The sequence below is a fragment of the Dipteris shenzhenensis genome, chromosome 32, assembly GCF_047967505.1.
Source record: "Dipteris shenzhenensis isolate YYH24624 ecotype China chromosome 32, Dip_SZ_1.0, whole genome shotgun sequence".
Classification (NCBI taxonomy): Eukaryota; Viridiplantae; Streptophyta; class Polypodiopsida; order Gleicheniales; family Dipteridaceae; genus Dipteris; species Dipteris shenzhenensis.
In genome coordinates this window covers 11848713-11874471 of record NC_141627.1, presented here as the reverse complement: position 1 = coordinate 11874471, position 25759 = coordinate 11848713, and the positions used below count along the sequence as shown (strand labels likewise).

Here is a 25759-nt window from a genome sequence, read left to right as displayed (position 1 = left end):
GACCACAGCTTGTTTTATGGTGTTAAAACTTTCCTGTTGATTCTGCCCCCAAATAAAAGGTACTTTATCTGAGGTCAGATCAGTCAATGGCGATACTATTCCGGAATTTCCTTTGATATGCCTTCTATAAAACTGGACAAATCCCAAGAATGATCGCAACGCGGTCAGACTCTGAGGGATTGGCCAAGTTAGTATCGCAGCCACTTTCTTCGGATCCATTTCTACCCCCTGTGGAGTAATCATGAACCCTAAGTATTCAAGCCTAACCATACACAGTATAGTTTTCTTCTTATTCACATAGAGACTGGCTTTCCTCAAAGTACTGAACACTATTCTTAAGTGTTCACGATGCTCAGTAACACTTTTACTGAATATCAGGATATCGTCAATGAAATGTACTACGAACTTTCCGATATACGGACGTAGTAAATCGTTCATAAGCATGACAAAGGTCGCTGGAGCATTGGTAAGTCCGAAGGGCATTACCAAAAACTCATAATGACCAAACCTGCTTCTGAAAGCGGTTTTATGCACATCCTCGGCTCTAATCCGGATCTGATGATAGCCGCACTTAAGATCTATCTTGCTGAAAATCACGGCTCCATGTAATGCATCTAGCAAATCATCAATCCGAGCCATCGGATACCTGTGCTTAACAGTGATATTATTCAATGCTCTGTAATCTATACAGAGGCGAAACGTATCATCCTTTTTCCTCTTTAATATCACTGGTGAAGCAAAAGGTGAGAAACTTGGTTGAATCTGCCCCAACTTGAGGTATTCTTCCAGTTGCCTACGCACCTCTGCTTCTTCAGTAAAACTCATTCTATAGGGAGGTCTATTTACAGGTTCTGCCCCCGGGATCAGTTCAATCTTATGCTGAACTTTCCGCTCTGGAGGTAACCCGTAAGGTAGTTCATCCCTAAAACATTCAGAGAACTCCTCTGTTATAAGATTAGCCAGCTTGGCCATCTCACCACTTTGCGCAACATCAGTGCTAGCCGAAGAATCATCCACCGACTCTACCGATGCGGTGCAAAGGTACAAAAACTCTACTTGAGCCTTTCTGATTTCCATCACGGAAACCAACGGTCCCTGAGGTATATCTTTTTCACCTCGTAAGACATAAAGCACATCATTCATCTTGAATTGATATACGTGCTTTTTCCAATCAATGGCTGGATTCTTCCTAGAATGCCACGCCATTCCCAGGGCTATATCTGCATGAGCAAGCTTGGTCATTTCAAAATCAAGCTTCTCAGCATAGTCCTGAATCCGAAGCTCCAACTGGGTAACCCTTTGGTCCCATACTTCAGTTGAACTTCCATCTGCCATTCTGATTGTATACGCATAGTCAGATGGACTTGTCTTTAATTTCAGCCTCTTCACGAGCTTGGAGTTAATCACATTGTGAGTTGACGCCGAGTCAAACAACACAATGACATCATGACTGGCCACTTGCCCTTTCATTTTAATTAACTCCGTATCATTAAAGGCCGTATACCCCGTTGCTGCGGGCTTAGATAGGATGTTATCAGGTGCACTCGTCACTAACTTAGCAACAGATACACATAACAAACAAGGTACTAACCTCTGAGAAGGTCCCGCCAGTTGCATCTGGATATGTTTCGCACTGGGACTCTCCTGCATTTCCACGTCGCATTCAGATATTATCATACTAGCCGTGCGACGATCTTTATTCAGTGGACAATCCTTCCACTGATGTCGCTGAAGGCAGCCGAAGCACAATCCTTCTTTTCTAGCTTTCTCTTTTTGTTCAGGGGTCAGCGAGGACTTTGACCAAGCCCGGGCTGCCATGGGAGTTATTTTCCTTTTCACCCCAACGGTGGTACTTGTCTTTACTGGTCCCTCAACCGGCTTCACCTGCTTGGTTTGGCCACTTGGCTGCGAGACACTTGTCTTTGAAACCCATTTCCTCGGAAATCCCCCTTTCCTCGGGTGCTCATACTGAGTCCCTGCTTGCACAAATCCACCAGATCTGCCTCTGGCATCCTCATAGTTCAGGGCTACTGCTATAGATTCATCTAGTGTAGTCACATATTTAGCCCGAACTTCCATTTTGATCTTGTCGTTCAGTCCATAGATATAGTCTTTTAACTGAACCGACATAGGGAGAGGGTCTGTTATTTTCATAACACATTCCCTGAATTTGTCAGTGTACTCTGCCACTGACAAGCTCCTCTGACGAAGATTTCTATAAGCATCCCAAGCTCGGGATTCTTCATCAGGTGGGAGAAAGTGTTTCTTGAATTCAGCTTTGAACCCTTCCCAGGTGGTTGGAGCAACTTGATCCTTCTGTTGCTTTATCCACCATCTATCCGCTGCCTCAATAAACAGGTGTGTGGCCTCGCGGATTTTCTTTAGATCGGATTTAATTTCACAAATGGCGAAGGCTTCTTCCCACTTGTGCAACCAAACCTCGATCACATCAGAGCTGCGCTCGGTCATCCGACCAGCGTACTTCTCCGGTCTATAATTAGCGATATTAGGTACTTTGACCCTTGCGCGCTCTAAGGAATGTACACTGGGCTCTGGCTCAGCTAGAGCTTTGCCCTTATCAATCCTAGACGGTCTAGCCGACAAGGCTTGCACCATCTCCCTAATCTCATTTTGACCAGCATTCGCTTGAAGTTGCTGGTTCATAATCTGCTGTAAAGCATCCTCTAGTATTGAAATCCTACCAATCAAAGTAGGTGCTGCCTGATGTGACATCTGTTGTGTAGACTGTACTCTAGACTCGCTAGGATTTACCCTTGAATTCTGTCCTTCTGCTTCCATAGGTTCACAGTGGAAGATGGGTTTTTTTTTTTTTTTTTTTCCTTTTTCTTTTCTTGCGCGGAAACTCCAAAAGTACGGCACTTCAAAATCCCTTTCTGTACCGGAATAACTACTGCAGACTGAAAACTTGAAATATATATAATAAAGGGAAAGAGATGCCCCCTGGATATCCTCGAAGCTCGCAAAATGACTCTGCCTTATTAGATACACGGGTTGCAATCTTCACAGACCGAACGCCTTCAGAATTCCCAGTCCAAGTGCTGGCGACAGCCCCTTTGAAGCATTTTCATTACCAGGTGTCTTTTCTGTGGATATATCTTTCTTTGCAGATTGCTGCCGCTTTTGCTTTGGTATGGAAGTTCTTGTTGGAGTTTCTTCAGTCTTCCGTGCTGAATCTATACCTTTACCCCTTCGACCAAGAGCGATAAGGCTTTGCCAATATTCTGCACTCTTAACCCCAACATGAATCCGCTTCTTTAGTTGACCCAACGACCCCTTTCCGAAATGTGTTGACGTCCGCTTGAAACTGACGAAGTCACCCGTCACCACCTACTGTCCGTCGACGTAGCTCCTTCATAGACCACGGTGACCTTTTACTTCGATGCATTAGTTATGCGCGTCGCTCGCTCTTCCACGACCCATGTCTGCCTACTGATAACCAGCCATATTCCAAAGCGGAACAAACAGGGTCAGTACGTGACGGTCTTCACCAAACTTAAGCGTCACGATACCAAATTGTCACCACCCTTCGTCGTTCCCAGTACTGGTCTCGCTTAATTCTCTCTTCAATTTCATTCTAACTGGGCACCCGTATGATCGACAATTCTATCGTTCGTCGATTCTCTACTGCCGTCCCAGGATCGTCACTAACTTGCTCTGATACCAAAATGTAACACCCTTCTCTTGGCTCTTCTCCTACGTTAGTACAGTCACGGGCGATGGCACTCCAATTTTCCTCCCAGCCAATTCTCAAGGACTTGATACGTAAATCACCAAAAAATCTCAACGTTATTTCCTTCAAGCTATCCTTGAGACCCACAACTCCCTAGATAGTTCCTGGCCACATGTCTACATTTTAGGCCCTTACTTAGATGCATCCATTTTCACCCCTCTCTTGGAGTTCCTTTTAAAACAATTGCCCTTGGCAATTTGCACATTTAGATGCACCTAGGCCCTAGCCCTCTTAGAACTATCTAGTCAATGCCATTACGCCCTCACCTAGGACCTTGGCAGTTACTTCTCTTGACCATTTAATTACGCACATTACAAAAGTTGGTCATCTAAGAGAAAATGCCCACCGATCTATCCGAGGTCATGCTATCTCGACTAGAGCATAACACATTGACTGTCTTTGCGAGTCCACGTTGAAGTGTGAATTAGGAAAAAGGCACTTGGCGAGACTTTCGAGGCTGATTGAGACGTGGCAGAGGTGATTTGCAGAAGAGGGCAGATTGCGTGGAACCTGGCGCTATCTCCTTGCTAGGCACAGAACTGGGCCTGGCTGGTTGGATTTGGAATGCAGCAAAAGGCTGCTGCTCACAGGCAAAGATGGCGAGAGAACCAGTGAGAACCAGGCCGGTCTGGTCAGGATAGATGGGCAGCAAGGACTGCTGGTTGCAGGCAGGTATGGCTGGAACAACCAGAGCAAATTGGGTGCTGCAAACTGCTCCAAGATGTGCAGACGAAAGATCATGGCCTGCTTGCGAGAGGGTGGTGAAATCTGCACAGCCGTTTGGAGCGGAGAAGGTAGACGTGAATTCACGATTTGGTTTTGCCTATTGCTGGTTGGTGGTTGCCAAAAATTAAAACGTGGGTTTACTTGAACCTAAAGTGACCTAGGGTTAGGCATTGGGTAAGGGGCTGGTTGTCCCTTTTTAGCCCCTAGGGACCTTGTTTATAGGTAGGTACTTGGGCCAAAGGGTGTACCTATCCTAAGGGGTATGACCCTTGGGAATAGGTGTGCCTTTTTACAAAAGGGTAAGTCTATTTTTAAAAGAGGGGTGTCCCCTTATAAAAGGGATGTCTTTTCCACGAACGGATGTGCCTCTTGGGTGGGGAGTCAAAGCTCTTCATTGACAAGGCAAGTCCATTGGCGAAAAAGGGCGTGGCCCTTGGTTTTGGGACAACCCAAGCACATCAAAAGACACGATTATTGTCTTGTCCATTCACATCAACTAGTGATGTGAGGAAGATAGAGAGGCCATTGATGACTTAGGTGGGGTTGGTGGTAAAAATTTTACGCTCATCCTCATCTCTTCCATGCACAATGTGCGTGGATCTCCTTCTAGTGGAAGTAGAGGTATCACATATGCGCTAGAAGGTGAGGGGCATTTCCTACAGGGAGGAGCGAAATTTGCTCTGATACCATTGTAAGAAATTCCAGATTTACTATATTTAGAAATGTGCTAAGGATCAGAAAAGATAACTGAAATAGCAGAGAACAAGGAATATTTGTATTGCTTGAGTGCTTGTAGTGTGTCATCCATAGAGTTGGGCCTCTCTTATATAGAGAGTGAAGAGTCGCACATGAAAAGGTGTGTACTCAAAAGTGTATGTGCACGAAGAGGTGTGTATCCCTTGTGAAGGGTGTGACCCTTGATGAGAGGGTACATTACAATGGTAGTGTCTCTTCAATAGGGTGTGTCTCTTGTGAAGGGTTGTGCCTCATAGGAATTGTCTTGTCGAAAGGGCATACCCTTCCACAAGTGTCCATTCATCAAACCATCCATAAGTCTAAGGTAAAGCAAAAGGGATACGTCACAGATCGTGACATCAAATTTTCTATATTTAGAAATGTGCTAAGGAACAAAATAGATATTGAAATAGCAGAGAACAAGGAATATTTGTATTGCTTGAGTGTTTGTGTCATCTGTACTTGTTGGGCGTCTCTTATATAGAGAGTGAAGAGTCACATATGAAAATGTGTGTACTCCAAATTGTATGTGCATGAAGAGGTGTGTACCCCTTGTGAAGGGTGTGACCCTTGATGAGAGGGCATATTGCGATGGTAGTGTCTCTTCAATAGGATGTGTCTCTTGTGAAGGGTTGTGCTCATAGGAAGTGTCCTGTCGAAAGGGCATACCCTTCCACAAATGTCCATTCATCAAATCATCCATAAGTCTAAGATATAGAGAGGAATATGTCACAGATTGTGACATCTGTAAGAAATCCTAGATTTTCTATATTTAGAAATGTGCTAAGGAACATAATAGATACTGAAATAGCAGAGAACAAGGAATATTTGTATTGCTTGAGTGTCTGTACTGTGCCATCCATACAGTTGGGTGTGTCTTATATAGAGAGTGAAGAGTCACATAAAAAGGTGTGTACTCCAAAGTGTATGTCCATGACGAGATGTGTACCCCTTGTGAAGGGTGTGACCCTTGATGAGAGGGTACATTACAATGGTAGTCTCTTCAATAGGATGTGTCTCTTGTGAAGGGTTGTGGCTCATAGGAAGTGTCCCGTCGAATGGGCATACCCTTCCACATTCAAACCATCCATAGGTCTAAGGTATAGAGAAAGGAATACGTCACAGATCGTGACGAACAAATTCATGCCTCAATGTGAGCCAGCTTGTAAACAGCTTTCTATTGCAATAAAGACCCTCGGGGGGGGCAGCCCTTATTTCTAACCCCTAGTGCTTGTGTGCTCCTCTCTCTTTCTCTCTCTCTCTCTCTCTCTCTCTCTCTCTCTCCCACTTGCGAGCTGATGGCTGAGTGATTCGTTGCCTTCTTCCCTCTCTTTCCTTCAGTTCAAGTGCACTCCCTTCCAAATTGTTTCTTGCTGCTTCGAATTGTCACAGTAAATTCCAGCACATTCTTGAAGTGCGAATCAGTTTAGGGTTGCTGTGTTTTCTATGTAAAGCTGCGAAGTTTAAATCTCCTAGAGCTCTCTCACCACCTTCTAGATTTGGTAGTTGCCCCCATCCAACATCCCCTTCTCTTAGAAATTAGGTTTAGGTATACAAGATGCAATAGTAGCTAGTCCCTCCTATGCGTGATGGAGTGACTATAATGAGATTGAAACCGCACGATGTTTTGTGTTTTAGAGGATGAGTTTGGGCATTTTTCTAAATTCATCTAGACACATGCTTTTGCCATATTAGCGGACATGCAAATGTCACCTTGTAAGTTGTGAAGTTTTTGTCCATGTTGCGGCTTGCCGATATTGCGATAAATTCTAATCTATCTTAAGTGGTGCACCGTGCATTGCCCTATTAGCTATATTGTCTAAGCATTTTCTTGCTTAGATGCTCGTTTGGGAGAGACTAATATGAAATTGTAGTTTTCACAAGGAGTTGTAGTTTGAATGTGGGCTACTTTTTGATTAGCCTTCTCCTTTAGTGCTAACCTTTCTCCACGGCTGAGTTTGCCTTTCACCTTTGGAGTGCAGAGAGAAACTCGGTGCGAAGACCTTTTTATAAATGGATGCTCAAGTATGTGTGGGTGTGTGGGTTTGTATGTATGAGAGCATATGCTTATACTATGGTCTACACCCGTTGTTGGGTGTGTTGATGACATCCGTGGGGATGTCATAGTCGCTAGTCCTTGCTATGAGTGATGGAGGTTTTCAACCTTATGAGTGACTATCATGAGATTAAAAATACACACTGTGTTTGCCCTTCACCTCCGAAGTGCCGATAGAAACTCAGTACAAAGACTTTGTATAAATGGATGCTCAAGTATGTGTGGGTGTGTGGATTTGTATGTGTGAGAGCATATTTTTATACTATGGTCTACACCCACTGTTGGGTGCTGACGACGTCAATGGGGATGTCATAGTAGCTAGTCCCTGCTATGCATGATGGAGTTTATGGTTTTCAACCTTATGAGTGACTATCATGAGATTGAAACTGCACTATGTTTGTTTTTAGAGGATGAGTTTGGGAATGTTCCCGGATTCAATCTAGGTATATACACACTGTGTTGTGTTTTTAGAGAATGAGTGAGAGCATGTTCTTGGATTTATCTAGGAATATACAAGATGCCATGGATACTTCTGTATTTGTAGATTTCTTGAAGATTTTGTCAGCCCTAAATCCTTTGCACTCATTGCAACCTCTCTTGATCAATGCACACCTTTTGAATTGAAGTCACTCTTTGTTTCTTGGAGCAAAGCTAATGTAATAATCCTAGTTATCTAATATCATTAGTGAGTTGAGGAGCAGAAAGGAGACTAATGATAGCAGATAAGAACTGTATTATCAAAAGTGGAGAAGTAATTGTCTAATCCATATAGTGAGGTGTCTCTTATATAGAGAGTGAAGAGCCACACTTGAAAAAGTGTGCGCTTCTAAGGGTTTGTGCATGAAGAGTTACGTACTACATGTGAACGGTGCAACCCTTGATGAGAAGGCATATTATAATGTAATAAATAGAAGTGTCATAAGTTTATGCCTCTTTGGAAGAATTGTGGCTCTTGTGAAGGGTTGTGCCTCATGAGAAGTGTCATACTAAAAGGGCATACCCTTCTATATGTGTCTATTCATGTAAGTGTAAGGTTTTATAAAGGAACATGTCACAAATTGTGACATTCCCCCCCACTCAAAAGAAGACCCTAGTGGAAAGGATCAAATAGGGTGTAATGGATCTTGTCTGATGCTGGAAGTACTGCTGTAAGATGTATTTCCATCGTTCTGCCAAGTAGTTTTAGAATCATTAAGGTCACGCCATTGAGTGAGGAACTCAGTGCTAAGTAGATGTTTGTCTCATGCTGTTGATGGTCCAGAATGAACTCTAGAATGTAGTCGTCTTGATTTTTGGAACATAATCTCCTGGATGTGGAATGCCTTCATCACCTAGAAAGTATGTCGTTAACCACCAAATGTGAAATGTAGTGTATGTTGCTGCCCTGAGTTTCAGCCTAGGTGTGCGTCCCTTCTTCAAGCTGTGTCTGCAGTACAGAGCCCTTCTTGGTCCTCCTGGATGTAGGCCCCAACTGTGCTGCTCCTCTGCTCCAAACTTGCTCTCTGAAGGCTGCCCTGCCCTGGTAGATGTCAAAATGAGGCCTTGAGGCCTCCCTTTTATAGAGCTCAAGCCCTCCTCAAAACCTCGGAGCAGCAGGCCTATTTGGCCAACTTGCTGGCTTCTCCACCGACCCCCTGGGTCTGTCCAAAAACCGACCAGGTTAGGGGGGTTAGCAGCCTGAGGGTAGAGAGAGAGTAGAGTCGACAACCGATTGGGTCCCTGTACCCACTGAGGGCCCGCTCCCCCAATCGGGGGAGAATTTGCTTTATACTTGGAGAACTGAGAAATAGAAAGAACTCTCTTTGAGAGAGCACGGAACGCGCTTCTGAAGAGCTCACTGTGCACACGTATAGTAGACGCAAAGACTTGAGAGGCAACGCCGACCAATACCGAGACCTTGATGCTGTCCACACTGACGTTGTAGGACGCTTTTGCAAGGCAAGGAAGAGGCTTGTGCTGTCCACACTGGCGCTGTAGGACGCTTTTGCAAGGCAAGGAAGAGGCTTGTGCTGTCCACTGGAATGCAGGGTTACTGCGTGAGCCACAGTGACGATGTAGGACGCTTTTGCAAGGCAAGGAAGAGGCTTGTGCTGTCCACCGGAATGCAGGGTTACTGCGTGAGTGAGAGAGTGAAAGCTGAGAGTAATAGATATTGAGAGAGAGCTGAGATATGACTGAGAGAATAGAGCTACGAAGTAGGCTGTGTAGCCTGTAAAAGAAAGCTGGGAAAGCTGAGGAAACAGTGTCCAAACCTCTCTGTGTTTGCTGGTCCAAACCTCCGACTGTTGTGCTGCGTGGTCACCTTCAGAGCAGGCTGAACTGATGGCCAAGGGACTGAGGTTAGAGCAGGGCCAGATCTGAGGAGTTTAGGGGCTGCACAAGGAGGCTGAAGTGGAGCTGTAGGAGAGCTGAAGGCAGGAACAGCTGAATGCTTCAAAAGGGCAGCCAAGGGGCCCTTTTATAGGGCTGGAACTGAGCCAACCCAGTCTGTAAACAGCCGACTGGGTTGGTCTGTTTTACAGACTGGTTGGCCTACAACCAGCCTATGAAAGCCCTCCCTGGCTCATTTGCCAGGGGAGTTTTTGGACAGCCTGCTTCCCTGCTTACCTGTCCAGCCTTTGGGGATCCTAAAGGGGCTCCTAATCTAGGCTAAGACCTAACCTATAAGATGGAAACACTAACCTACTGTTCTCTAGTGGGTACTAGTGAACAAGAACTGAATTGTTGACTGGACCTGAGGCTGAGAGACTGACCTACGTAGCTTGTGCCTGACCTATCTGGGAACTATAATGCACTTGTCGATGTAGCCAGTGTGTCACTTTGCACCCAAGTGCAGGGGTGCATGTGACAGCATGATAACCCCGCCCTGTTTGTCGCTCCTGAATCGCCTTTTGCCAGGCCAGATCTAGGGCATGATACCCTGCCATCTGCTTTGTACAATTGCGCCATCTGATGCAGCAGCTGTCTGGCACCAGAGATGGGGAGGTGAATTTCCAACATGGTCATACAGCTTGTTGAGTATTCATAACTGGTTAAGTAAAAATATACTTTTCACCATGGAGTCAACTTCCATGAGATAATGTTTCCACATGTGGTAAGCAAGGAACTCTTTGTCATAAATTGGGTATGTGGTTTGGATATTAGAATGTTTATGGCTGTGTTATGAACAATTGACTTAGGAGAGTAACAATCCATGCTGTATATTGGTCTCAAACAGATCACACATGCTGATCCAGGCGTCTAATGTGACATCATCACCTATTTATGTTGCAGGCCAATTGATGTGGAGAAGCACTGATTCTGCATTCGTCCAGATGATCATAGATAGTGCCATAGCATCCTTGAGCTCCTGGTCCCTTGCAACGGCAAGATCTGCAACCTTCACAACTTTGCGCATGGCATCCACTTGATCCATCTTCATTTCTTCCAAAATCTCCCATATGTTATGTGCAACTAGGTGGCTCTGATCTTCATCTTGTTGATTGGATAGTTGTTCCCATCCAACATCCCTACTTAGTCAAATTTAGGGATCCACATGCAAGATGTCATTGTTGTACTTACAAGAATTACTTCAAAGAGAACAACAAGGCACGTTTAAGACTGTTGTCTTTCGTGATTGTTAATGACCCTTCCTCTTTTCATTGTTAAAGTTGAAGACTAGAAGCTAAGAAAAAAAGCAGTTATAGAACTCCTTCTACGGGATTGGATGGAATTGTGATTTTCCATTCTTTTTGGTACTGATCTTGTTTCTTCCCCTAAAGAAAGGAAGGTATATTTGTCGTGACATTATTATTTGCATACACGGGGAGTACTGTTCTTCCCGATAGGATGACAGGAAGCGCAAAATGGGAAGGACCATGAAGGCAATGGAAGATATCCCCCCCTCACGCCACAAAGCCAAGGAAGGCCGAGATTCAGCCTAATTTTGCAGAAAGCTAAAGGAATGCTTAGTAGCATGCATTGACAAAATGAAAAGCTAGAGGCAGCTGAAGAAAGAAAATGAAGGGTTAAAAAAAACAGCTCCCCCATAGAGCAAGCAAGGAGATGACAGAGGCAGATCTTGGACATGCTCCAGAGACACCAGGTTTCAGCTGGGATCCTAGGAGGCTCACTCACAACCCCGATCACTCGTAGTTCATCATGGACCAAGTTTTGCTGAATCCATATTGCCAGGCTACTTTGTATCAAATCGTCTCACAACATCCACAATCAAGATCAGCAGAGCAGATTGGTGGGCGACAAATGCAGATTGTGGACTGTCTTGGAGACAGGAACGACCCTAGGGATTCTAACCCAGCTCACTCACAATCTCCATGAGATGAGATGTGTCTCCTTTCCAATATATTTTGATAGTTTCCTTTCAGAATATATGGTAGAGGTGTATTTTAGATTTTGGTTCCATAGGCCTTTTCGGCCTCTTGCAGACATCATAACTCTTTTCATTAAAAAAAAAAAAAGTCAGTTTATGAGAGTGGATATATCCTGGTCTTATTAAGTAATATGCACGATCTAGGGCTTTCTATGATGGAATGGGCTCTTGGAATTCAGAATCTTTCAAAGTCTTCAATTAGTGTCTGAATACTTTCTTGCCTTTTGTGGTGGCACTGTAATACCATTTTTACGCTTGGTAAACCTTCTTTTGAAAAACCATCTAGGTGGTACGATTTCTTATTGCCTCTGCAAGTTTTCTAAATGAGATAGGCTGAGGTTTGCAAGAGTGTTTTCAGCCTTTGAGCCTGCAATGTGCCATGTGCCGCTTTTTGCGTTTTGCTACTCTGTTTTTGTTGCTAAGTGCAGGCAGTTGTTTTTGTCTCCCTTGTCCATCATGATTGAAATAGTTTTTGAAGCCTTGAGAGAGAGATTCCTCAACACGATTGTTGCCCAGGCTTTGGTTTTCTTTCCATGTTGATCCTCTGCCTCCTTAAACTGATCTATATCTTCATATGTTTTCTTTCAAAAATGTATGAACACTTTTGTAGACTGTATAGAGGTGGTGAAATGTTGCACCTCCAACTGATTTTGGTGTACGTAGGGCCAATAAAGCCACTATACACAATCTTTCTCAAGTGATGGTTTTCCATGTTACTATGTTAGTCTGCTGCTTGTATGCACGGTCAAGATGGCCTGGCTGTCCCCTGTGGTCCAGCTTTGTTGGCATATGGAGAATGTGTGTAACACTTAAGTTTAAGTTGGTTCCCTCACAATACACTCTGTATAATGATTGTGTCTTGTATGCTTTTGCTTGCAGGTTGCATCCAGCTGGAGAATTTCCTTCTCCACGTGCAGCGCATGCTGCCACGGCAGTTGGCACTATGGTGGTAATACAGGTAGTTCAGAGGCATATCTTGAGTAGTTGGAAATGGTGCAGCTGGCTGGGAAGCTTGCAAATTTTCAGTTGAATTTACTTTGGTTTTCTTACAGGGGGGCATTGGACCTGCTGGACATTCAACAGAAGACCTACATGTACTTGACTTGACACATACAAAAGCAAAGTGGCACAGGTCTTTATTGTTCAAGGTTTGTGTACGGATTTTGATTATGGTCACAATGTAATGCAGTTCTGATAGGTCTAGGTGCTTTCCTTGTTGCTCTTAGAGTGGTGGTGCAGGGGCAGGGGCAGGGCCCAGGACCTCGATACGGTCATGTTATGGCTCTGGTTCAACAGAGATATCTTGTTGCCATTGGTGGAAATGATGGTTAGTTTTAGAACACATGGCAGCCAATTGAAATGTTCTTCTTTTCTCAAGTAGCAATTTCAAATGATAAAGCAATCTGCAATACCCAGGTTTGATATCTGCGAAGTGTGATGCAGGGAAAAAATCTCTCGCTGATGCATGGTCCCTGGACACAGCAACCAAGCCTTATGAATGGAGGAGACTGGAACCAGAAGGGGATTGCTTACCTCCTTGCATGTAACTCTTCTATCTTATCTTCCCCCCACTTTTCCTTTAGTGTCTATTGATCCAGAGTTTCATCGAGTGGTTTTTTACTGTAACTATGTTCCAAGTGGGTATGCTTACATTTCACGTATCATGAACAGTGCTACTTTTCTTGGAGTAGAGTGGCATCATCATCCTTCGAGGTGCTTTATGGGGTTATATGTATGTGTGAGAGCTTTTGTTATACTATGGTCTACACCCAATGCTGATGATGTTGGTGGGATGTCATAGTAGCTAGTCCCTGCTATGTGTGATGGAGTTGATGGTTTTTAACCTTGTGAGTGACAATCACGAGATTGAAAATGCACAATTTGTTGTGTTTTCAGAGGGTGAATTTGGTCATATTCCTGGATTCATCTAGATATATGCTCTCGTTGTATTAGCAGACAAGTAAATATTACCTTGTCAAGTTCTGTCCATGTTGTGGCCTGTCAATATTGTGATAAATTCTTTATATCTTAGGTGGTTTGTTGCTCTATCATCTGACCTTTCAAGCATCTGCCCTTTCTATCATCTAGGTATATGCCCTTTCTAAGCATCTCCTTAGAAATGCCTATTTGTGAGAGACTACAATGAAATGCTATAACCAGTTGTAGCTTCTATCCTTGGCCACCGCCAAGTCTTCCCTAACGTCTGTAGTGCTGATAGGAACTTAGTACAAAGGAGGTGCATGGGTGTGGGGATATGTATATGAGTGCTGATGATGTTGATGGAGATGTTATAAGAGTTGTCTGTGGTATGCATGATGGATTCTATGGTTTTAATCCTAGTGAGTGACTGTCATGACATTGAAACTGCACTATTGATTGCATTTCCAGAGGACGAGTTTGGGCATGTTCCTGGATTCATATATGTGTATGTGCGTGCATGCGTGTGTATGTGTATGTGTATGTGTATGTTGTATCTTCAATGCTGTATGTATACATACCTTGCTTATGGTGACCAAACGGTCAATGATTCAAATTATTCACCAGTGCAACCATCACTTTTGTGTTTTTTTTTTCTCCATAATAGCTTTGTTTCTTCTCATGATCATTAAAAGTTCACAAGTATGTTGTGGTGGCAGGTATGCGACAGCTAGTGCACGTGCAGATGGTCTACTTCTGCTTTGTGGTGGAAGAGATGCCAGTGGTGTGGTATGAAACTGTTGTTCCTGTTTCAAGTTATGCTTGTATAAAAGGATCGTTTTCATGTACTTAGTGTGGTTTGATCCATTGCATAACCTAGAGATAGGAATTGTATTGTTGCTGTCGATAGGATAAAATATTTTTGTATGGGAATTCTGGTGCACCGCTGCATTGGTGCTTGTGACTGACATTTGTAAGTATATAGCTGCAAAGTATGCCTGGTCACTTGGGTCATAAAAGTGTTATCCTATGCAGCCTCTTGACAGCGCATTTGCCTTGATTAAACATCGGGATGGGCGCTGGGAATGGGCTCGTGCTCCTGGAGTTGCTCCTTCACCACGATACCAGCATGCAGCTGTATATCTCTATTTTTTGTAGCTGTATAGTGTGTCATTGTGACATCATTTGCTGATTGGTAGCGTGTGAGGGAAGTTTTGAGGGTAAAATGCCTATGAGTATTATATTTTTTCTGCTCAGATTCTATGGAAGGGGTACACAAACTTCTTTTTTACCAAACACAACTTTCCTACTGTTGCAGTTTCCTGCTCACTTTTTTTTCTTGGTTTGGCTGCGGGAATGTAGGTTTTTGTTGACTTGAGACTTCATGTGTCTGGTGGTTCTCTTCGAGGGGGCAGAATGGTTGAAGGATCTGCAAGTGCTGCTGGTAAATTAATTTTGAACTTGTTTATTCGTTCATGCCTTGGAATTTCCAGAGGTTGTCCCCCACATCTGCTTCCTTCTCCTTATTTTGCTCATGCGGCTGGCTAAAGCAACAAATCTTTTTGCATTCATTGCTGCTATCATGTTGAATTTAATATCTTGTTAGAAATTATTGGAATCAAAGTTGCTGATGACCTATGCCCAAGCTTTTGAAGAGTTATGATGATATAGTGCATACCATTATGCACACACATGCAAACATAACAAATATCTGTATAAAAATAGCAGTGAAGGTTTCTTTGTATTTTTGTTTCCAGACATCTGCATCTAGTTTGATGGCCAATTCTCACAAGTAATTATAAAACTGCAGTTTTGGACACAAATGCTGCAGTCTGGCTTGATCGCAACGGAATAGTCACAAGCCCAAGAATCAGCAGAACAAGCTCTGATGCAGATGCTTATGTGGAGTCCACAAGGAGATGCCGGCATGCAGCAGCTGCCATAGGCAGCAATGTTTACCTCTATGGTGGGCTTAGGGGAGGTAATGTTGTCAGATCTCTTTCTTCTTCAACTTCTGTTGTGATATAAGCTGGACATAGTTTTAGTGCCATAAAAGCGTGCTCACACAATCGACACGGGAATTGAGGAGCACAAGCAACACTGCCTTGTGCATCTGAGGTGAGCAAAGCGTAACTCTCATTGATCTGGACGGGGAGCTTTGGGCCTGTTCAGTAAGTGTATGCTGCAGCGAGGGCTTCTGATAATGTACTATAGAGGAGGGAGTCTATCCATTATAAGCTCAGTGCTTGGGCCCATGGGAACACTTGTGCCTACCACTGGCTAGAATGGAGGAAGTAAGGCCCCCATTTGGTCTTGGATTTGCAAATGTGTGCATTTAGATTGCAGCATTGTACAGTTCTGCCTAAACATTTCCAATGATATGTGATATGCAATATGACGTTCATTTTGTTTGCGGTTGAAGTATCTGCTGAAATCTGATTGCTCCTAAATCATAAAAAAGTCCACATCAACAGCTGACAGGCCTGCTAATAGGTCAATAAAGAGCCACTCCGCCGTACTCGTGCTCTACTGCACTTAAGAGGTTCTTTGGAACTTGAGTCCTTAGATTGAAGGCCACAATGTCAAGATGATGCTTTATAGTGAGGTCATACACAAGTTTACAGATTTTGATAATTTAGTTGATGAAATGATGAATGATACAAGTTTTCTTTGCCTTGGAAGTCAATAAAGGGGGGATGATGTTTAAGATCACCTCCATTTAAGGTCTATTCAAGTGCATATATTTGATGTTGGGACAACTTGCATTTTGTTTTTCATGAAAAATAAAGCTATGTTTCAATTCTGATATTGTGCTGTGGTGCTGTGGTCTCTTTTGCATCCACGTTCTCTTTCAGTTTCTATCGTTCAGACCCTTTGTATTCCTTTGGGTGCTATCTTTGCCGTTCCAGAGGTGTGTTGTGAGCAGAGAGAATCCCTCAGATGCCCACATTTGGTGAGAAATTCCTGGCTCATTGGTTGGGTTGAGCAGATATCTTTAAAGGCAATTTATAAGAAGCCATATGGGACCGTTCAGCTACCTCATCTATGGAGAGACACAGTTAGAGCAGCTCTACCTGGTTACATCTCTGAGTAAATTCACTGGGAATCAAGATTGCTGCCGATGTATATCCATGGTTATGTAATTAGAGATCTAAGAAAACCTCTTTTACGTGAGAACTGTAAAATTAATCAAATGGAGAAGTGGCAATCCAAGAATGGACATTAGTAAAGGTTTGTGAGATATTAACATGTATTAGCTAACAGGTCAGGATGCGATTTCTGAAAACGCAGCTATAGGCAACAAACTACTTTGTGATAGGACATCATGGAGCCGTGTCAATTCATCAAAATTCTGTCCGTATTTTAATGAAGCAAAGGTTGGTCTCATTTGAACACCAAAAATGAGCGCCTATTTGTAAATACATTCTCCTGCTGGCTGTGTGCACTTGGCATGACAAAACTGGTTAAATAGACCTCAATGGTGAAGGGTATGCCTTATATCTATAAAGAAAGTCCTTAATCCGCCCTAGTCGACATCCAGTGATTTGCTTAGTCCATGAAGCCACCCTAGTCGACATCCAGTGATTTGCTTGGCACATGTCTTTGATCATGTTGCTGTGTAGGGCCAACTTTCTGATTCGAAACAATACAATTCCATGCAGCCCTTTCCTAATGTTATCTTTATAAGGAAAATAGAGTTTCTTTCCTTCCTTTTTTGGGGGGGGGGTGTTGAAGATCATGTCAGTCTCCTCAGATGTTAAGGAAGCAATGTATTTCATTCTTTCAGTTGATCTTCATGGACAACAAACGTTCTTAATCTATTCACAGAGGCAACAAAAGAAATGAATCTCTTACACGTTTAGTCAACCTCTAAAGTTGTACTTGTTTTTGAAATAACAGATGTAATTATACTGGGCTGATCTTGGCAAATTTTTTTACAGAAATACTGCTAGATGATTTTCTAGTAGCAGAAGACTTACCAGCACTAGAGACCGCATCACCAGTTCCTTACTTGGGGACTATGCCGGAAAGCCATGCAATAGCAGACTCCAACAGGGAAGTCACTATGCGGAGACCTGTGGTAGCTTCAGCCAATGGGGATCCTATGGATTTAAGTGCTGACAGAGCACAACGGTTTGTACCATACCTCTGTTTTTCTTCCCCAAAAGTGCCGTTTTTTGGTTGGTTGTATGGGCTGATGCTTTGACACTGGTATAACATGAGATATCTGGATCCACTATACAGGATGCCAAGGGGAGAAGATGTATTACTGAAAGCTTCGATAGCTGAAGCTGAGGCAATGAGTGCAGCATATGCAGCTGCGGCAGCAAGAGCAGCAGCTTCGGGTAAGACAGATAAGGATGCAGATCAATCGATGAGTGAAGCAGAAATTTCTACTGTTATTGATTCCAATGGAATAGAAGCAACAGCTATGCCATTGAGTGAGCCTTTGTCACCGAATTCCGATGTTCGATTACACCACCGAGCGGTAAGATTCTTCAGTCTCTCCATTTAGTTGACTCTGTGGCGTTTTGCTATTGAAGAAATTGATGTTTTGTGATGACGACAGGTCGCTGTTAATAAATTGATGTTTTTGGATAATGGCAGGTAGTTGTTGCTCAAGAGCCAGGAGGTGCCCTAGGAGGTTTGGTCAGACAGCTTTCTCTAGATCAGTTTGAGAATGAAGGACGCCGAGTAAGCTATGGTACTACAGATGGCGGTAATGCTGCAAAGAGGTTATTGGACAGACAGATGTCCACTAGGGGACTGCACAAGAAGGTGCACCTATCTACATTCAATTTCTGTATGTCATGAGGGAGTTGTAAATACTTGTCAAACCAGATTGAGGCTCTTAAACTTCTTTCTTCAAACTGCAGATAATCTCCCACTTGCTATTGCCTCGTGGTTGGAAGCCTCCTGTGAGACGGCAATTTTTCTTGGATGCCAATGATGTTGCTGAGCTCTGTGACACTGCTGAACAAATATTCCAACGGGAGCCTACTGTATTAAAGTTGAGAGCCCCTCTGAAAATCTTTGGTGATCTACATGGTCAATTTGGTGATTTGATGCGATTATTTGATGAGTACGGATTCCCCTCAACTGCAGGAGATATAACGTGAGTTTTTCTGGAGCACTCTTGTTGGATTGTTGATATATCAGTATGAAGCAAATGATCAAAATTTCTTATGTACCTTCAAGTTGACTGTAAGGCTCGTGCAGCATCGTTAATAGTTCGTAGTTTTAGAACTCCCTTTTCTGTTTTATCTGAGACATTCCTATCAGAGTGAGATTTCCCTATAAAATAGTCGAGCCCCCTAAAGGACAGCACACAATACCCCTTTGGAATGAGTATGGCCAAATTGGTCCATGAGGCCATCTCCACGTGTTGGCTGTATTCATGCAATCTTGCTTAGCCCTGTAATTCTGTTTAATCGGACCAAAACAAAGGGGATTGTCAGAGTGGAGCTTATACAAGAGCACGATTTCTAGTGATTTACTCAAAAGTAACACTTAGAAAATAGATAGCCACAAAACTAAATATATACCTAGATGAGTCCAAGAACATGCCCAAACTTATCCTCTAAAAACAAAACATAGTGCAGTTTCAATCTCAGGATAGTCACTCATAAGGTTGAAAACCATAAACTCCATCAGGCATAGCAGGGACTAGCTACTATGACATCCCCACGGACGTCATTAGCGGGTGTAGATCATAGTATAAACATATGCTCTCAGACATACAAATCCACACACCCACACGAAGCGAAATATAATTTAAGCCACAATAACCTCAAACTTTTAAAGCAAGAAGATGGGGTTTATAGAAATAATGGAATAAAGAAACATTCATACTAGCAAGAAGATGGGTTTTATAGAAATAATGGAATAAAGAAACATTCATACTGCATGGGATGTGAATGTGGACCACCCCCTACCAGGGCTAAACTCTGATATATTCTTTATTCCAATGATGCTTGGTTTGTAAATACAATCCCGAATGGAACCAAATCTGGAAGATAACAATTCACCGTTTATTGTGATTGCTCCGTGGTACAAGAGTCCAAATAACAAAATCTGATTGGAGAAATCTGTCCATGGAGCGAGATTTCAGCATTTAGCACTGGCTGAGAGTAAAAACGTCCACACAGAGGCTTGTCACATGCACCTCACTTGCGGTAGCATCAATATCAATCAAACGACTATAGAAAATCCACTTCAAACCAATTGTAGAAGCAATAATCATTCACCACACTGCCAAACTAGAGAATATAGTTGAAGCAAGATCCAACCCAAATAGCTCAAGAAACAAACCAGTCCATGATTGTGAAAGGATCTTCTTGCAAATCGTCAGTTCTTAAAAATGTTGACACATGACCGATTAATGTTAGTAGACCCAAAACACATAAATTAGCCTAGGCTTGCTAAGGTAACAACATAGCTAGAAAACTCGGAAAATTTTCCTTCAAATTTCAACCAAAAGTTAGATCTTAAAGTGTTCTATATAATATGTGTGTGAGTGCTGCGGGTAGTACTTTAGATTCTAAAAGAAAAACTCAAAGAATATATGATTCTAGAGCATACACTAAGTAATCTTATTTTGACCTCGTTAAACTAAGGTTCACTTCGAATGCTTAGTATGAAGGGGTTAGAATATGACTTGATAGGTGGTACGGAAATCCCACGTTGTGCGAAACATCTTCGTCTCATATAGCACGTTGATCACAGATTTGGTGGAGGCGCAAGGGTGGTCCTGTAATGAAGTGAATAGACTATGGACTCATAATTCCACACGTGGAACATGAACTAGCTTTCATGATCCCATCTCCTATGGTGATTTCTTGAGCACTATAGAACATGTTAGCTATGGCCCGCATATCTAAGGTGAAGATGGTGAAGGACTCGTGTTGAAGACCATGGAATTTCAAATTGTGAGATCATTGTAACAAAAGATGACTAGTGTACTTGACTTGCTGATGAAGGTGGCTGGTGGTCAGGTTGGCAAGTCATGTAATAACAAGTCATACAAAAGCTCACATGCGTGATGTGCACACTAGGCCTGTCACATTCCCTTTGTTACCAAAGGAGCTATTTTCAAGTGATAGCTGAATAGAACTAAGCAAAGGTTTGCAAAAATTTCTCAAAAGATCAAGATGAGGATGCATTGATTGATATTGTAATTGGATCTCAGTACATGAAAACTCAATTGCTTGATCACAATCATAGTGGCTCTACTTTGCATAAAAAATTGTAACTTTCGATTCGAATGCCCGATCAAGATGATTCCAAAGCCAATATTTTTTAAAAAATGTTAAAAAAAATCACATGCTAACAAATCAATTTAATCTGCAACTTCAAAATCTACAATTTACATCAAACCATATTGCTACATACCTTTGCGAAGGTATTAAGTAGAATGCTTGATTAACCCCTAACGTCACCGAGCTAGCTTTAACCTAGGACAACCCTTAACCTAATGCAATGCTAACCTAATCCATAACCAAACCTTGGTCTAATGCTAACCCTTCAGTCAATTTCTCCACCTTCTCGTTCCACTGCCATGGCCATCTGTCGTTGCCAACGAGCCAAAGCTAACCCCATCCATCTTCTAAAGTTTGCGTTGGCACTTATAAGTTATACACATATATCATCCGCGGTTGTAGCAGCTGGACAGCCACAAAAAACAAAGAAGCGTCGATCAGCCCGGGCAGGAGGACCATTTTGCCTTTCTCGAATATGCAGGCGACACCAAGCAGCAATGTAGCAGCTTGCAAAAAAACTCTCCAAGGATTCAGCTCGCCATGGATAGTAATTTGATGATCAACTAGCATCAAAACGATATTTTCTCATGCAATAGAACAAAAATTCCAGCCGCTAAAGTTTTGATACATAACGCTTCTTTACCTGGAAGCAAATGCCGCATTGGGTTTGTTTATAGGCTGCTCTAGAGCTTCTCATAGTGCCATCTTGGCCCATGCACAGGAGGAGTTGAGAAGGGGTGATTCGTCTTGGCTAGGCACGTGTAGAAGGTTGCAAGAGTAGAGAGGGGGTGACTCATCTCGGCCAAGCAAGAGTCGGGTTGCAGCCGTTGCAGAAATGGGTGGCAAACTGCAACCGTTGCCACCTCGAGAGAAGCGAGACGCCATTCAACCACTTCATAAACCATGACCTTAGCCTTGGAAATATTAAGCCACCAATAAACCTTTGGCAACCCATTAACTTAAGCTAAAATTCGGGAAGACTACAACGAATGCTAATGCGAATTTTGAATTTTCAGGGACATATTTGCCCTCCATTGTCGAAATGCGAAGTGTTTTCATTGGCCTAGTTTGCCCCCGCATGTCTCCACACATATAGAAGCACTTGAGCGGAGCTCGTCTCAGTACGAATCTATGTTCTCTCTCTTATTGCCTCTTAATTTTCTATTTTTGGCCCTTATTCATTTTGGAAACTTATGGCTCTCACACATTTGAGTGCCCAATCCTTTCTTCCTATACTTCTGTACTTCGAGTGCCCAATCATTTCTTCTCTACTTTTGTACTGTCTTTGGATCTATTCACTTAGTGGGTGGAGCTGAGGGATTTGACATAAATACTTCCTAGATTGTTCATCATGACTCTAGGAATCGTGTTGGAAATAGTAAGGTAGTGGTCAATGCTAGGTTAGTAATAAGGTAAGGGACACTTTTTCCGTCATTGCCCCCCCCCTTTAACCACAATTAGTGGTTGATTTAGTTGTTGAATGGATCTTAACCCGAGTTAGGGTTAAACCCTAGGATTTCAGGGTTATATACCCTTGTACTATCCTGTATTCTAATTCTCAATACAACAGTCCACCGAGTCGTTTCTCCTCCACTGTAGTGGACCGTGCTTCCATTTCTCACAAATTGGTATCAAAGCCGGCTGACCGTCGCTCTTCGTCGTTCTCAGGAAGGACTTCTGTTGCGAAAAGCGTCACTTTTGTCCCCGCTGCGATTTTACTCTGGTGGTTGCCTTGACACTGCTATAGTTTCTAGTTTCAAGTATTGCGTGAAAAAGCCTAGTAATGTGCATATTTGGGCAGGCTCCTGACATGCAGAGTACAGAATCTCTGATCACTTCTGTAAGCATTAAAGGAAATTGTCAAAATGTTAGTTGAAAGTCTTTCTATTTTGTAAAATCTCATTAGTCTTCTATAATTTAGAATGTTTTAATGCATCACTGTTGGGTTAATGTGACAAGAACTGTGTGCCTTTTTCCTTTAGAACGTTATCAAAAGTTAAACTTCAATCTGACATGGCTGGCATGCTTTTTTGCCAGGTATATTGACTACCTTTTCCTAGGTGATTATGTGGATAGAGGACAGCATAGCTTGGAAACAATTACTCTGCTACTTGCTCTGAAGGTGAGATTTCAGATTGCCTTGACTGAGGGACGTGCCTGCTCTGTAGCTATTCCATGCTATGCGTGATGAGCTTCATGATTTTTAACCTCATGGGTGATGGTCATGAGGTTAAAACCGCACTGTTTGCTTTATTTATAGAGAACGATTTTTAACCTCATGGCCTGGCAGGTTTCTGGATTCATCTAGATATATCCTGTGTTGTCTCATTACATGCCTGCTTATTGCAGATTGAACACCCTGAGCATGTGCACCTGATTCGTGGTAACCATGAAGCCGCTGACATCAATGCCCTCTTTGGATTCCGTATTGAATGCATTGAACGGATGGTACGGTTCTTGGGAACTCTTATTGCATATCATGTTTTGATTCATGAAAACATGGGGGGGATTCGATTTCATTCAAAGTCACTCAGTTCTTGTTGATGGTGCTAATATGGACAGGGTGAGAGGGATGGCATATGGGCATGGCACAGGTTTAATGTGCTTTTCAATATGCTGCCACTGGCAGCACTGATAGAACAGAGAATTATATGTATGCATGGAGGAATCGGAAGATCAATAAATTATATCTCTCAAATTGAAAGCATACAACGGCCCATAACCATGGATGCTGGATCTGTTGTTCTCATGGACCTGTTATGGTAATATGCATTTTTATATGTGACTTGGAATATGAAGAATTATTCTGTCGTTGCTCAGGAATGATCCTATTCTGTCTGTTTAGGTCCGATCCAACAGAAAATGATAGCGTGGAAGGGCTTCGCCCAAATCCTCGAGGTCCTGGTTTGGTGACATTTGGGGTGCGTATATGGAAACCTTTCCTTTCATGATTTTCAGAGAAAAATCCATTCATTGTTGTACTACCAGGTGACATTTGGGGTGCATGTATGGAAACCTTTTCCTTCCATGATATCCATTCATTGTTGTACTATCAAAGTCTTATCTCGACAGTCCTCCAAGCTATCCAACATGACCTAAGCTTGCCTGTCCCTTAAAATTTTGCTCCACAAGGGTTTCATTTGTCTTTGCAATGCTCATAAAAACCCATTCTATTTATTGCAACCTGTCTCTGCATTCGTACCAATAATTTTTTAAGCCAGATCAATTGTTGGAATTCTAATTGGAACTTGTCTTTTGTCTTGCTCTCATAGTTGGCTTTGCCGAGGGCAGTCCCTTCACATCTATTTATTGTTCCTGTTTACAGCCAGATCGTGTGCTTGCATTTTGCAAAAATAACAACTTGCAGATGATAGTGAGAGCTCACGAGTGTGTTATGGATGGATTTGAACGTTTTGCGCAAGGCCATCTAATAACGTTGTTTTCTGCTACCAATTACTGTGGTAGGTAAACTTGTAGCTGTTCTTATAAAGGCTCAATGAAGACTGGTAAGCCGAGCTTGCAGCTTATTATTTGACTAGATTGAATACTTCTCAGGAACTGCGAACAATGCAGGAGCAATACTTGTTCTAGGCAGAGATCTAGTGGTTGTACCGAAACTTATTCACCCTATTCCTCCTATTGTGGCATCTCCAGAATTGTCTTCTGATGGATATCTTGAGGAAACTTGGATGCAGGTATAATTCTTGATCTCCCAGTATCGTTTGTGCTACTCTGGGTTTTTAGATAAGGTGGGATGAATGCCTGACTTTATTGGATAGTCAAGGAAATACTGTACTAGGACTTACAATAAAATAACAGGAGGGGAAAAGGGAAAAGGAAGGTGAGGGAGAGGGAAGGGTAGCGGGAGGGGGAGCGCTGGGGAGAGAGATTGCGAGTGAGATTGCTTATGCTCAAAACGTTCTCATTTACAGGAACTGAATGTGCAAAGACCACCGACACCAACTCGAGGGCGACCTCATACGGCTAATGATCGTAGCTCTTTGGCTTGGATCTAAGGCCAAGCTGTGTTTGGATATTGTACATTACTTTGTCCAAGAATGTTCTTGGATTCGTGCAGGTTGCATGGCTAGCAAGCAGCGCATGGTTACCATGGCAGCCTTTATTCTTAAAATTGGGGGGGTTGGATTGTAAAGGAATCGGCCGAATGAGAGTGTAAGATGGCATTGTGAGCAATCTCGTCATGGAAGCGGTGCATTGTGGTTATATTGGTATTGATTCCTTTATTTGTTGGTTTATAATGAAACAATTAATATAGAAGACCTTTCACCTGGGACTCCACCTTCTATTCTGTTCATCTGGTGATGGTCTTGCTATTATTTCCCTCCCCCAGTGAGAGCATGGAAGGGCAGAGAACTATTCCACAGTGCTGAAAAAAATACAGTTCATTTTGTTCATACTGTAATAGAGGATCCACCACCTGCTGCTGTCGTTTATTTCAAATAGGAAAGTCTTGCTTGTAACTGTCTTTTCCTCCATTTGTGAAAGCTGCAATACGTGAAGCTCTTGCAAGATGTAGGTGAATAATGTTTTGCCACCTTGTGTATGGCCACCTTCAGCATTTCTTTTCTGGGCAGATAATAGTAGAGAACTGCCTTGCGGGTTTAAATAATTCCAAGGAACTACTAGAGTATTGTTTATGCATTCCTTAATAGCCTCTAATTTATTGTTGGATAAACGCAGTATCGCATCCATCAATTGCCATCTGCAAATGGATTCCTTGAACTCCCAAAACACTTTGTTGCTACGTGTTATTGCAGCATCAAAAGAGTGTCGAGGAACCAGGATGTATCGCAAGCCGACATTCGATTAAAAATATTCTATAATGGTTTTAAAGGTATTATTATAGACTATAGTAAATTACCATCAAGGATAGACTATAGTAAATTACCATCAAGGGAATATTTGAGGGTGCTTCATAAAACTAA

The 25759-nt window shown here is 42.7% G+C and overlaps 1 protein-coding gene across 1 annotated transcript in view; it reads left to right on the top strand.

The window, feature by feature from the left end:
* The window catches only part of LOC147880305 (serine/threonine-protein phosphatase BSL3-like), a 50884-nt gene extending 25467 nt beyond the window's left edge, over positions 1-25417 (top strand). Inside the window, exons 3-21 of the mRNA XM_087370585.1 lie at positions 12517-12595; positions 12690-12769; positions 12864-12964; positions 13081-13180; positions 14274-14343; positions 14590-14691; positions 14917-14998; positions 15365-15535; positions 17496-17688; positions 17800-18043; positions 18163-18333; positions 18432-18670; positions 22851-22935; positions 23163-23261; positions 23376-23575; positions 23659-23734; positions 24139-24274; positions 24369-24508; positions 24746-25417. Of these exons, the coding sequence (XP_087226711.1) occupies positions 12517-12595; positions 12690-12769; positions 12864-12964; positions 13081-13180; positions 14274-14343; positions 14590-14691; positions 14917-14998; positions 15365-15535; positions 17496-17688; positions 17800-18043; positions 18163-18333; positions 18432-18670; positions 22851-22935; positions 23163-23261; positions 23376-23575; positions 23659-23734; positions 24139-24274; positions 24369-24508; positions 24746-24829 (2452 nt within the window). The 3' untranslated portion in view covers positions 24830-25417. The remainder of the gene's footprint in view (positions 1-12516; positions 12596-12689; positions 12770-12863; positions 12965-13080; positions 13181-14273; positions 14344-14589; positions 14692-14916; positions 14999-15364; positions 15536-17495; positions 17689-17799; positions 18044-18162; positions 18334-18431; positions 18671-22850; positions 22936-23162; positions 23262-23375; positions 23576-23658; positions 23735-24138; positions 24275-24368; positions 24509-24745) is intronic.
* The last annotated feature ends 342 nt before the right edge of the window (positions 25418-25759 follow it).